Source organism: Labrus bergylta, chromosome 1, assembly GCF_963930695.1.
Source record: "Labrus bergylta chromosome 1, fLabBer1.1, whole genome shotgun sequence".
Taxonomy (NCBI): Eukaryota; Metazoa; Chordata; class Actinopteri; order Labriformes; family Labridae; genus Labrus; species Labrus bergylta.
The window spans coordinates 25,174,719-25,187,373 of NC_089195.1; the positions used below are offsets into that span (position 1 = coordinate 25,174,719).

The window sequence follows — 12,655 nt, forward strand, 5'->3', positions numbered from 1 at the left end:
CAACTCTTTAGACTTTTCATTTATTTTTTCTTTAAGTAATTCTTTTGGTCTTTTTGCCTTTATTAGATAGGACAGCTGAAGAGAGACAGGAAATGTTGGAAGGAGAGAATGGGGGATGACATGCAGCAAAGGGCCGAGGTTGTATTTGAACCCACACCTGCTACAACATGGACAATAGCCTCCATACTGTACATGGGGCTCACTACATCAGCGCTAGGCTATCAACACCCCATCCAATTCATTTCTGTATCATTTTTCTGTTTAGATCTTTTGAGAACATCACAAGGTCATCTGCTCTGACAGCTACCCTGTTGCGTTTGCCTATTTTGGAAGACGTCTTCTTCGAGTTACAAGTTATTGATGGCTCAAAAGTAAACTTAAATGAAATGAAATGTATTGTAAAATAAGATCTGAGGAGCTCTAAGTACAGGTTGCAGATTTTTTTTTTAAACTTCTGCATTATGAGTCGAAACATAATTTTTCTCATTCAACAGTAATGGATTAATCTATGCACTAATAGATTCACATGTCAGTCATTCACTATACGTTCATCAATATATTTGCTGAAAAACACAAATATTTTAAAAGGGAGCTAGATACAGGGGGGAAGACTAATTAGAAAATATGCGGTAAAAGATGGACAGGAAGTTGGCAAATTGGCAAGAGAAATGATTCTTTGTGATTCAATGTCCTTCACATTTTTTTTTATATATATCACTGAGCACTTTCATATATTCAAATGGCAAACAGTAGGTCCAGACTCAATTAAGTAAAGCCGCTCGCTTTTCTTTCCAACAAATTGAGGTTTAAAGGAAACCCTCGTGTGTCCTTGTTTGCCTCGTTCTTATGCACCATGAAGGACAACAATCCCTCATGTTCCACTTCATCATTTATCTCCTGTTATGACATCCATTATAGTGCCATTAACCCTGATAGATTTCTTGTTACCTTGCAACAAGCATACAGGAGTGCAGGAAGGTCTTTCTCCTTCATTCAGACAGAGGTTTCATGCTTAATTCTACATAAACACAAAAGGATGTTTGATCGTTTTCTCTCTGACTTGTGTACATTTCTGAGAAATGAAAAGCCCTGATTTTTCCATCTTCTATACAAAAGACAATTGAGAGACTAGTAACAAAAACAAACAAAACAATTAAAACAAATACACACACTTGTGTTAGATATTGCCTCTGGCCCTTGGAAGCTCTCTCCGCGTTGGTGGTTTATCTTAATAAAAATACTTTTTGTTTGACCTTTTTGTTCCAAATATTTTGCCCTGAGGGAAAATTAAGATTTTTTTCACAGGTCAGTGAAAGGACTGTGGAGAGACTACTCTAACATCACAAGGGCAGACTTTAACTGGGCAAACAAATATTTGATTCATTTTCTGTGTATTCTGTGCATGTGTGTGCGTGCATGCGTGCGTGCGTGTGTGTGCGCATGTGTGTGTGTGAGAGAGAGATAGAGAGAGAGAGTCATGGGGGCAGGAGAAAAAAAGGGACAATATCCATGGTTACTGCCCCTTTAGTCATCACAGTATTTTCGATTGGCTGGGATTATGAATTAAAACCACAAATCTTTGCCAAAGATGAACTTGTGGGGGCGCCGGTAGCCTAATGGTAAGTTTGCAAACCCCATGAACAGAGGCTGTGGTCCTCGAAGGGGGCGGGGCACATTCAATTCCGACCTGTGACTCCTTTCTTGCAAGTCATTCCACACTCGTTCTCTCCCTGATTTTCGATTCTATCCACTGTCCTGTCTCTCCATTAAAGGCAGAAAGAGCACAAAAATAAATCTTTAGAAAAAGTGGGGGCTTTATCTGAGGCTTTCAATAATTCAGTTTTATCACCTATTTGCCAGCTTTCAGACACTGTATCCTCCATGGCCACAGTATAAATAAAGACAATGTATCTTTGAAAGTCTGTGAGGAAGATGAAACAATGAATGAAAGCAGGCGTCCTTCTGCCTTTTACCTGTCTGCAGATTGGAAGTGGTTTGTGCTCCATCAGGTTGCATTTGTCGTCTGTAAAGGACATTTTCTCTCTTCCTTTTGAAAAATAAGTGTTATGTGCTGTGAAGTCCTCTGTGAACTCCATGGCAACATTTAATTTATCACAAAATAATTCCGTAACCCTAACCTAACTCCATAACCCTAACCCCTCAGCCCTAACCCTAAACCCAAATCCTTAGACCTAACCCTAACCCTAACTGAGGAAACCTAATCCTCTTACCCCAACCCAACAAACCTAACCCTGACTACATAACCCCAACCCTCTAAACTAAACTCTAATCCCCCTATCCCTTATCTTGAGCGCAGTGCACTAACCCTGATACCATTACAAAATAGTTGAGCCATGAGGACAGTAATTGTATCTTCTGCAACATTGTATAACGTGTTCATTATATCACAATGCATTTAATAGCATTTTTCTGCTAGTGAACATTGTGAACCTTCCCATGTTACTTTACTGAATGGTTGTCCTCTTTTGTTCCTGTTTCATTAGAGAGTTGCTGATAATAATGTACTCTTAACCTGCATGTGTTCATTTATACAGTGTACAGTGCACACAATATAACAATAGAGGGATCAACTCGTCAAATCATAGCTCGACAGCGCCACTCATAGTCAGAAACTCACCAGGATCCCTTTCAAATATATTTGAAGTCTTACTTTGGATTTTCTTTGTGCTTTTGTCAAATACCAGGATCAGGAACATACATTCATGCTTTGCTTCATATCATATCAGTCAAATGTATTTTATTTACATACTGGTCTGAATAAATCTGAATTTGGTGAATGCACCCCATGCATACAGAAACCCTCAATACTCCAGCCGATGCCCTTCTTTGTAACAGCATACACTATGTGTATGTGCACTGCAGATTACAGATGTAGCGTCATAACACATTAACATATATGGTTGTGCATTTTTAACACAAAGTTCCCACCTGTATACATGTTCTTTAATTCAAATGAAATTCTATTACCGTAAGACTTCTATTGATAGCCCAATATTTTTATTTACTTCAGTCTATGAAATGAGCCTGCCTTCATTTGAGGACAGCAGCCAATAAAAGACGGGCTTTTACTTATTTTTAAACAAAACTTGTACACATGAAAGATGGGAAAGATTAAAAAACTGTACATTTACACCAGAAAGAATATTGAACTGTGCAGACAGTTAGGATATCGATAAATAACGTTACAAATAAACTAAAATTACATTAATTTGATTTTGCTTTTTAAGACAGTATGCCAACCTGCTGCACGGCTGGTATGCACATTATTATTCCAAGGCATTATTCTGCCTTTCATGGATAGATCTGGAAGGTTATCTTTATTTATTTTTTTTGTGTCTTGCTGCTTTTTCTCCTTATTCTTGATCCGCAAACTAAATCACCACTAAATGCATTTGGGCCTCTATTTGAGACCTGCCTGTAGTTAACAAAACATGCAGCAGCACCAGGCTAGTAAAGGGGACTGGGCCTTAAATAGGGATGGGCTGTTATTTGAAGTTTTACGGTAATATTCATGATTGCGATTACATTACGAATAAACCACACAACAAATGGGATTGTAAATCTTTAGAGTATGTACACACAACTACATTTACAATAATACAATGTGTGAAGGCCTAAAAAGTTGTCAATATTGTCTTTGTAACAAACTGCACTTAGTATAACAAAGCCCACACTGTATAATAGAAAGTAAAAGCTGTCTTTGTAAGTGTGAAAAAATCAAACACTGATTCTGTTTGACATCTTTCAAGTATCTGAAACACATGAACGTGAGAGTTTCAACAACTTTTAAGCAATAAAAGATCCCGGTTTGAGGAAGAGTGAAGCGTTTTCAAACCCTTTCCTACCAAACAGATCTTTGAAATACTGTGACAACATGGCTATTTCAGTCAAAACCACGCCATATACGAGGGATGACATGGCAAAACAAATTACACCCAAATTAGAGGAATTACAACAAAAGCAAGTCAAAACTGTCTTTGACATTGAATTTACATTTTGTATCAGTTGGATTTTGATTCCAAAAAATCAACTCTGACAAATACTATTAAGGTTTAAAAAAAAAAAAAAGTTTTACTCTGAAAGAAATATATACCTTCACTGATATTTTGCTGATTAAAATACTCACAAAATTCACCCTGGGCCACTTCTTCTAACATCAAGCAAAATTAAAAAAAAAGTGGCTTATGGTAAAATCAGACTGCTATATATGGGAACAATCCTCTCTGCAGGAAGAAATGAAGTGAGTGTGTGTCTCAGCGGTGTGGCTGGAGGGCTGCCGGGCTGTGTTAGGTGGAGCACATTTCCATTGTAAGTAGGTGCATGCAGGTTTTTTTGGAGAGTAACAAGGTGATGGAGTGAACAGGAGGTGGAGAAGACTGGGGGTGTGCTGCTGGGACCAGGCCATGATATTTGATTCAGTTTTTTTTTTTTTTAAATTCACGGTCGCTGTAGAAGGAGAAACCCACTGCTCTGCAGAGAGATCATTTTTGGGATATTGTTCGCACAATGGTGGGGATGAGCTGCAGAGAAAGGGTGGGTGGAGGCAGAGTGAGGGGTTGTCAAAATAGAGTCAATTCTCTTTGAGATGATTCTCCCTCAATTTTTTTTTTTTGTGTTGTTTGTTTCTGCCTGTCACTGTTCTGTCAGTCAGAGTCTCCTCAGATTGTGCTCCTCTGTGCAGGAGCCTTTCCTCAGAGTGATGTCGTCCACGGCCATCTCACCGATCCGGCCTCGCCCACGCTCCCCCTTCAGGATCACCTGGGGAACAGCAGCACACTGAGTTACTGAGAAAGAATAACCTACTACTTTGTGATGAAAGAGGAAGAACTGGATTTCTTCTCATAATAATATATCTTAAATGTTGCATGTTAAAACTTATGAAACACAGAATGTTGCACTGATTAAATTTTGATAAACAGACAAAATAAATCATTCTGCTCTCTAATGAGTGAAAAAGGGCTAACCATGTAGAGTAGCAATGTAATTAAAAAAGAGATCAGTAGTGGTTTGTGAGGAACACTGGATACTTTTTCAATTAATGGCTACAAATGACTCCTGCAATATAATGTTAATAAATATCATAATGTTGGCCTAATGTGTGCAGCCTCTTGCAGGCCATTAAAAAAAAGGGTTGTATCTGGCCTACAGGCTGCTAATTAAATTTGCCTGACATAAACGGTTTGTAGAAATAATCATTTACAGTTCTCTCTTCATGCATGAAGTTTTTTTTTCGTTTCTTCTTGTACTTACACTTTCCAGGCCTGTGCCCCATAATGTGATCTGTGTGTGCCTCCAGCCGTTTCCACCCGTCCGGCCCCACACTGCAGGACTGTACTGCTTCCCCTTCTTCACAAACACTTGCAGCATGCCCACGTGGTGGCCTGCCAGCTTGTGCCGGAATGACAGGCACAGATTGCCGTCATTCCAGGGTGGGGTGAGTGGGAGGACCAGTCGGGCCCCTCGCCCTGTCCTCTTGTTGCCCACCTCGGGGATGGTTAGGTACCGTCCACCTGGGGAGGGAAGTGACAGATGTAACAGTTGATGAATGAAAATAAACCGTGCATTGAAATAACTGAATTGTCTTCTTGGTATAAGAATAAATATAGACCAAAAAAAATGTCACACCTTGCAGTAAGAATGCTGCAACTGTGTAGGTTGCATCACACATGTTGGCTGCCGTATCTTGTGTTAATGTATCATTTATAATCACCGATAATTTGACACTTATAACAGAAATAAATCTGGGTTTTTTTGTGTTTTTTTCTACACTTTTGTTCTCCTGAAATGTATTTTGATTTGTCTTGTACAGTCTATGTAAAGTATGCTTAAAGGTCCACTATGTAGATAAGGCAGTGAAATTTGAAAGTTAAAGAAGTGAAACAATTCTATGCTATATTTTCTGAACTAAATACACAAACTTTATTCAAAGAAAAAAATGGGTCCATGGAACACTGTTTGGAGCTAAAAGGCTACCAGGAGAGTGACGGTTTCACTGTTGAGGACCCCACACCATAACTTGTCGTGTACCATTTTATCTTCAAACAGTGTTGCAGGGACCACTTTTTCCTCTGAGGACAGTTTGTGTATAGAGTTATGAACATAGATTTCTCCAACTTTCACAATTATCTACCAAAACTGCATAGTGCACCTTTAATTAAGATGACTTATAATCGACCCACAAAGTTTGAAACAGAATGAATTCAAACTAAGATGAATGGAAAATACACCACTCATAAATAAATCATTCATAAATTACATTTGGAATTTATAGAAAATTAGTTGACCCAGAAAATTAAACACAAAATAAATCTGAACATGTCCAATCATGCAGGTAGTTTTGGTTTCAATCACTGGGATTTTGGGATTTTTTCTTGCATCCCCACAAGTTCTATAGGTGATGTCAGAATCAAAAAATATCATCTGAAATATTTATGGTCATCCTGAATCCCTGGTTTCCTTCAGATCATTGACAGACCTCACTATGACCCTCTTTTTTGTTTTTGTTTTGTGTGTCTCGAGATGGCAATTGTTATGATTTTGCGAAGTGCAAGATAAAATTGAATTGATAGACCCCTTTTTATTGGCACTACTTTTTACCTAAAAAACACTCCCTACGCACATTGTAGATTGTCCTGTGTCTGCGGAACTTTGTTTCGAACAAGAAAAGTTGCCTACTTGCAAAAGCACGTTTTTTAAGCTGTGAAGCAAAAATGTTTCTCTTCTCACTTTATCATATTTGAATGTCAGCAATACCAAAAAGGAAGGCATCATCACCTTTAACTGCTTCAATAAAAAAGTATTTTGGAAGAAAGTAAGAAAATTAATTTGTAAAAAAGAAGTTATGAAGAAAAATACTTTGAATTCTTGGCCATTCAAACACAGTCGCTTGCCAGTGGCAAAGGGATTTTTGCAAATTAATTCATGCATAAGTTAGCGTGATACAGTTTTAAAAATTTAAAGGTGAAACTGCCTCTGGGTAATAGCTGATTAATGCTGATGCATTTTGCTTATCCAGCAGATCTGTGTTAACCAAAGGGGGTGTTAGACAAATAATCTGTAGGCAACAGACGCTTTCTGCATTAGTTATGAGCCGCCTCCAAAGCTGTGCCAAAAGGAGGGTTTGCCAGTGGCAGTTTATCAAAAGAACTTACTGTGATAAACAGTAAATAGTTATATGCTTCCCAACACATTGAAGGCAGATTAAAAGTTGTGTAAATTTGGCCAAACTCAAATGTTCTGATTCACCACAGGCCACAGAAAATCCTTTTTTTTTTTTTTGTCAGAGCTCAAGTTGTGATTTACTGGCAATCATTTTCTTGGGAATTTAAAAGTCTAAACATTTTCTTAAACGAGTGAGCAGAAACTTTGTTTAAAACCAGGCTGAATGTCTGGAAACACACTAGTCACTTGCAGAACTGAGCCAGTTGGCAGGAGAAGCCAGATATAGTTAACGTTGCTTAAACAGTGCCAGTCGTCTGCACTGTTTAGTCTTCACACTCCGTTAACTAAGCCCTCTCACCATAGCCCACCACATTCTCTCACTGTGCGAACCCCAAGAAAAACAGTGTTGTGTTCCCATTTAATGCGAGCCACAGGTATCACAGACGGGCCGCGTAGTCTGCTTCTCATTTGCATCGCTTTGTAGAGTGAGGCACTAATGTGCAGAAAAGACAGACTACTTCCCCCGAGGCGTTTTCATCTTGACCTGTAACTGAGTAGAACATAATTCAGCTGCTTTCATTGTCCGACTCAACGAATGTCTGTGTGTTTGTGTTTGTGTGTGTGTGTGTGTGTGTGTGTGTGTGTGTGTGCGTGTGTGTGCGTGTGTGTGCGTGTCGACAAAGGAATGCAGCTATTCTCATTTCCATTTTTCTGACGATTAAATAAACAATTTCGCCTGAGTGAACATAGTTGACCCCTGCCCTCAATTACCTGATGGATCAGGCGTCGTCTCCCAGTGAAGGTCTCCATCTTTGTCCCTGATCCAACCACAGAGACCATCATCAAAGGAGCAGCTCAGAAACCCAGACTCTTGAAGGGGAGGGAAATAAACACACTTTTCAGAGCAGAGACATGTTAAAAAGACTTCACTCTTCTGTGCGTATTGCTTCACAGGAGCCCTGCTTGTGGGCCTTGACACATTACCGGGAGCATGAGGACCCGTTGAAGCACCTCCTGATGATAAAATGAGAGAGTAAACATTTGTTCTCATCTCTAAGGAGAGCTGACACACAGAGGGGGAAATCAAGTGGGAGAAGAGCTGAGAGGAAATGCATTCATGTAAAAAAAAAAAATGAAAAGAAAAATCACAAATATTTGCAGGAGCATTACTAATATCAGTGTGTGGGTTTACATCCACACATATAGACTACTGAATGATACCCTGCACCATAATAAAATACATTATAGTCACAACAGAGAGGCTTAATATTAAATGACTGATGATTTCCTTCCCAGTGATGCTACGCAGACAATAACATTAGGGGAATGCAGGCAAACTAGTCGCAGTTTCATCCATGCATTGCCATACAAATTGGTTAGGAGATAAGAATAACATCCATCACTTTGTCTCTAAAATAGGGTTTCCTGAGAAAACTCTTCTCAGTTCATTTTCTGAGCCAATGAAATCACCCTCTCTCCTGACAGCGCAGAGCAAATGATGTGAACCAAAATAAACACCAAACTAAATCATTAGGCAATTTCATCTGCATACCACTGACATCAATAAATCACTTTGAGAAAGCATGACGAATAAAATGCTGTCATATTTCTATTAGTAGGACTTCTATATGGAGTTTTCTGGAGCTTTAGAATAGAGCACTGATGCTCCCAAAATGATCAATTAATCACTCAAGCAATCAAGAGAGCCTAATGTGAAAAGTGTAAAAGTCTCGCTGTTATTTCTGGGCTGGGAGCCATTATTTACACAGATTTGGCCAGATGTCACGCGTCACCTCCTGTTGAAAAGCCCATCAAAACACATCTGGTCACTAGAATATTTCCACCGCAGCAGTTACCGCTGATTGTCAGTTTTTATTTTGCTCGTAGCAAATGTGGCTCGTCCGTCAACATTTGAGCGCTGCAGTCTGCTTCACCAGCGAGGCGGCTGCTGATTGTCTCTGTCAAATGTGTTGTGTTTACCTGGGTCGTCCTTGGCTTCCTCCGCCGTGTTGCCCAGCTCAATGTCAAAGTCAATGCCGAGGACGGTGTTATGGCCGTGGTTCCTGGGGACTTTGGAGAGAGAGAGAGAGAGAGAGAGACAGGAGAGGGTTGTAAGATTAGATAAAGGATTAACAAAGCTTTTATATTCGCTCACCGGCATTGCTGCTTGTTACTGCTGTGAGGCTTTGTTCCGTTAATCTACAGCGACTGTACAAGGAGGAATCGATGCCACGGTTTAGTAGCCACAAAAACAATACACTTCATTGATGGAGACCAGAACACCTGGGAGAACCAGTGAAGACACCAGAGACAGCTTTCAACACATCTTTTAGAATGATCTGTCGTTAGGTCTGTATTCATTTTTCTTGTGATCTGATGCGAGTTTGACTTCACCTAAAATAAAGACTGGCTTGATGTAACAGCTTAATTTTTTTTGACAATATATCCCCCCCGGCTAACTCTGGCCCAAGACCCATGTTACCATGGTAACAACCCAGTAGTCCCAATGCTCTTGACCCTTCTGCCGTCCACCTTCAGTTAATCCCTGAAAAAAGAGGCAAATATTCACCATCCACCTTTAAGCTTTCCTGAGGCCCTTCTGCTATTTCCTGGCATTCTTCTTTTTAACTATACTTTCTTAATGTACTTTAAATTATTCTATTTTTTTATTATCCTGGAAGCAACACTTTTGTTTCACTCTTTGCTACATTTTCACTTTTAACTTCTAAATTTTTCCCGAAAAGACAAACATTTTGTGCCAGTGTAACACAAAGTTGAGCGATGTGATTTGGTTACTCAGTCTGCCGTTCTTTCTACTTTCAAACAGTCTGATCAAATGTCATTTCTGCTGTATGCTCAAGCATTAGACTGCTTGAGCATACAGATCAACGTAGACATCATCAGATATGTGAATCATAAAAAGGATAAGGGCGTCTGTTCATCTGATGCAACATATGGGAAAATGTTGCTGCAACACCACTTGGAGCTACAGCGCATACACACAAACACACACATACAGTACACAGCCAGTCCTGAAATAGCCTCTTTCCTTCTCCAGTGAGGTCACACGGCCCGAAATACCAAAAGCCAAGCTGTCTTATTAAAGGTCAACAGACATGTGAAGCATTGAAAGATGTTTCTTTAACTTTAACCATAACCTCCTTTTGAAGAGGAAGAGGCTTTGACCCTTTTCTCCATGAAAATAAAAAACGCCCTTTACTGGCCTTTATTCAACATTTGAATTTAGGTATTTTTTCATTCCCCTTTATAAACAAGCCAGATAAATTTGAAGAGACAAAATATCAGGAAAACTGTTCTAGTTTTCTAGGCAGGATTTTGCTCCACTGCTATATCTTTTAACCTGCACTTGAACTGTCAGCCCCAAGAATACCAGACGTGAGCCCCCTCGAGCCCGCCTGAGAACTTAAAAGGGCCGATTTCATGAGGGGTCACAACCACCTGGCAGTGTGCGATGTAGTCTGACAGTCGAAGGAATTTAAAAGTGAGATGGTCACACTCACGCCAGGCTCTCCAGCAATCCTAGGCATCCACGTCTGTGTGTGTGAATCTGTGCTCACCAAGAAACAAGGCCACCCGGAGTTCTTGTTGTAGGGATGATATTTAAAGCGCAAATTTTTTGATACACCAATTAAAGGATCAATATTTTAAACAGAGACGCTGTGAGCTAAAAAAAAAAAACTTAATTCCACCCTTCTTATAAGATTGTAATACTTCCCAGCTAATTAAATACAAAGTTTGCTCTGTGTTTAAGGGTTAGTTTAAAAAATATATTTTTTTCAGGGGTTTTTTGGACTTCATTAGACAGGACACTTTTAGAGAGGCAGGTTAATCTGGGAAAAGAGAGTTGGAGACGATAGGATAGGGAGTCAAACGTGTGACGAGGTCTGTGGCCGCTGTATATGATAAATGGACTTGAGACAAGTGCTTTTACACCGCATGTCACACCTACACATTCATACTCATTTACATACTGATGGCAGTGGTTGCTATGTAGTGAGACCATCAGAAATAACTAATGTCTTGCATTCATACGCCACTGCTGGCGAAGCAGTGGAAGCAACTTGGGGTAAAGTGTTGCATGTAGCTGCAGGAGCTGGGGATCCAACCATCAACCTTCTGGTTGAGAGACGACAACTCTACCAACTGAGCCCCAAAAATTGGCAATCGCTCCACAAGGCTGAATCGTTGTTAGATATAATCGGTGAGTTTAGCCAATCCAAACACCAAACAGTGAGGTTATCATAGTTGTATCAGAGTTGTCGAATAATCTTTTGTCAGTTTCACAATGAATTTATAGAAAGATACAAGAAGCCCTTTAAATACACAGAGGAAGATCTCTAAACATTGGAGGTCAACATTATTGTATTCCACCTGCTTAAACTATTGTAAATACAGATTTATAAAACTTAACAGTCATTGGTTTTTAGGGACACGATACAAATATGTCAGCGGTTTCCATGTGACTCACTTCAGTAGAAAGTAGTTCAAATGAAAACTTTTTCAGGCAACGTCAAAGAATCACTCGGAGCCACTGAGTCTGTTTCTGCAAAGCTTTACAGAAGTTTTCCTTTAATGCTTTAAGAACCAGAAATACATCCACCTTTATTATCTCAGGGGAAAACTCTCAGACGTCTCAAAACCTGTGCTATGTCAAACACTCAATTCCAAATGTTCGTCCTTGTTTGTAAGCTTAGTTGATTTGATCCAAATATTCAATAACGGTCAGTAACATTTGCTCAAAGGGGATTTCTAATGTGTTACCAATGTGTTGTGCAGTAACTCGTATTCTAAGACACTAACTTTTCTTTGTTGTTTTTCTGGTAAATCATTAAATTCCTGTTACTGTTTGTTTAAAAAAAAAAACCTTGACTCTCTATGCTAGACACATTCAAAGGATGTTGAAAACATTTTATTAGCATCAGAGGTTTGAGTGTTTTCTCATCTTACAGACGAGACACACGTTTCATTTTGGGAAGAGTGCTTTTTCTCTCTCACAGAGAACATTGATACCACTCTAATGTGTGTGCCTTAAGAGCTGAGAATGTGGAGGCATTTATCTTACTGGAAACAGATGTAAACACCTGTTCTGCACTGGAGTTTGGCAATCTGACCACTGGGGCCTCTAAAACATACTACTCAGCATCTTGTCTTTATTCTGTGAACATAAATGTAATCACAACAAATATTGTTAGACATAAAGATGTTTGGTGTATTTGTTGTTTGGCTGAGAGCAGTCACTTAATGGAGTTTTAGCCTTGCAACCAATCGAGATGCTGCACAGGTAGACAATCTGATGTTTGCGAAGATATTGTTTGTTTATTACCTCTATATGAAGCTCATACTTTCACTTTTAGGCTTGTGTTGCTAAAAGAACTGAACACATGGTACTTATCAGTGAGCTTATGATGTGTTGTGAGAATTTTTTTGCCAATTTCCTGCCTTTTTATGCTAA

The 12,655-nt window shown here is 39.3% G+C and overlaps 1 protein-coding gene across 9 annotated transcripts in view; it reads right to left on the minus strand.

The window, feature by feature from the left end:
- Positions 1-2,523: 2,523 nt before the first annotated feature.
- Positions 2,524-12,655, minus strand: part of npnta (nephronectin a) — a 52,494-nt gene continuing 42,362 nt past the window's right edge. For all 9 annotated transcript variants that reach the window (XM_065957535.1, XM_065957532.1, XM_029280154.2 and 6 more), the window contains 4 exons: positions 9,163-9,252; positions 7,954-8,052; positions 5,272-5,531; positions 2,524-4,779 (listed from right to left, as the gene is read on the minus strand). In XM_065957535.1, the coding sequence (XP_065813607.1) occupies positions 4,669-4,779; positions 5,272-5,531; positions 7,954-8,052; positions 9,163-9,252 (560 nt within the window). In that variant the 3' untranslated portion in view covers positions 2,524-4,668. The remainder of the gene's footprint in view (positions 4,780-5,271; positions 5,532-7,953; positions 8,053-9,162; positions 9,253-12,655) is intronic.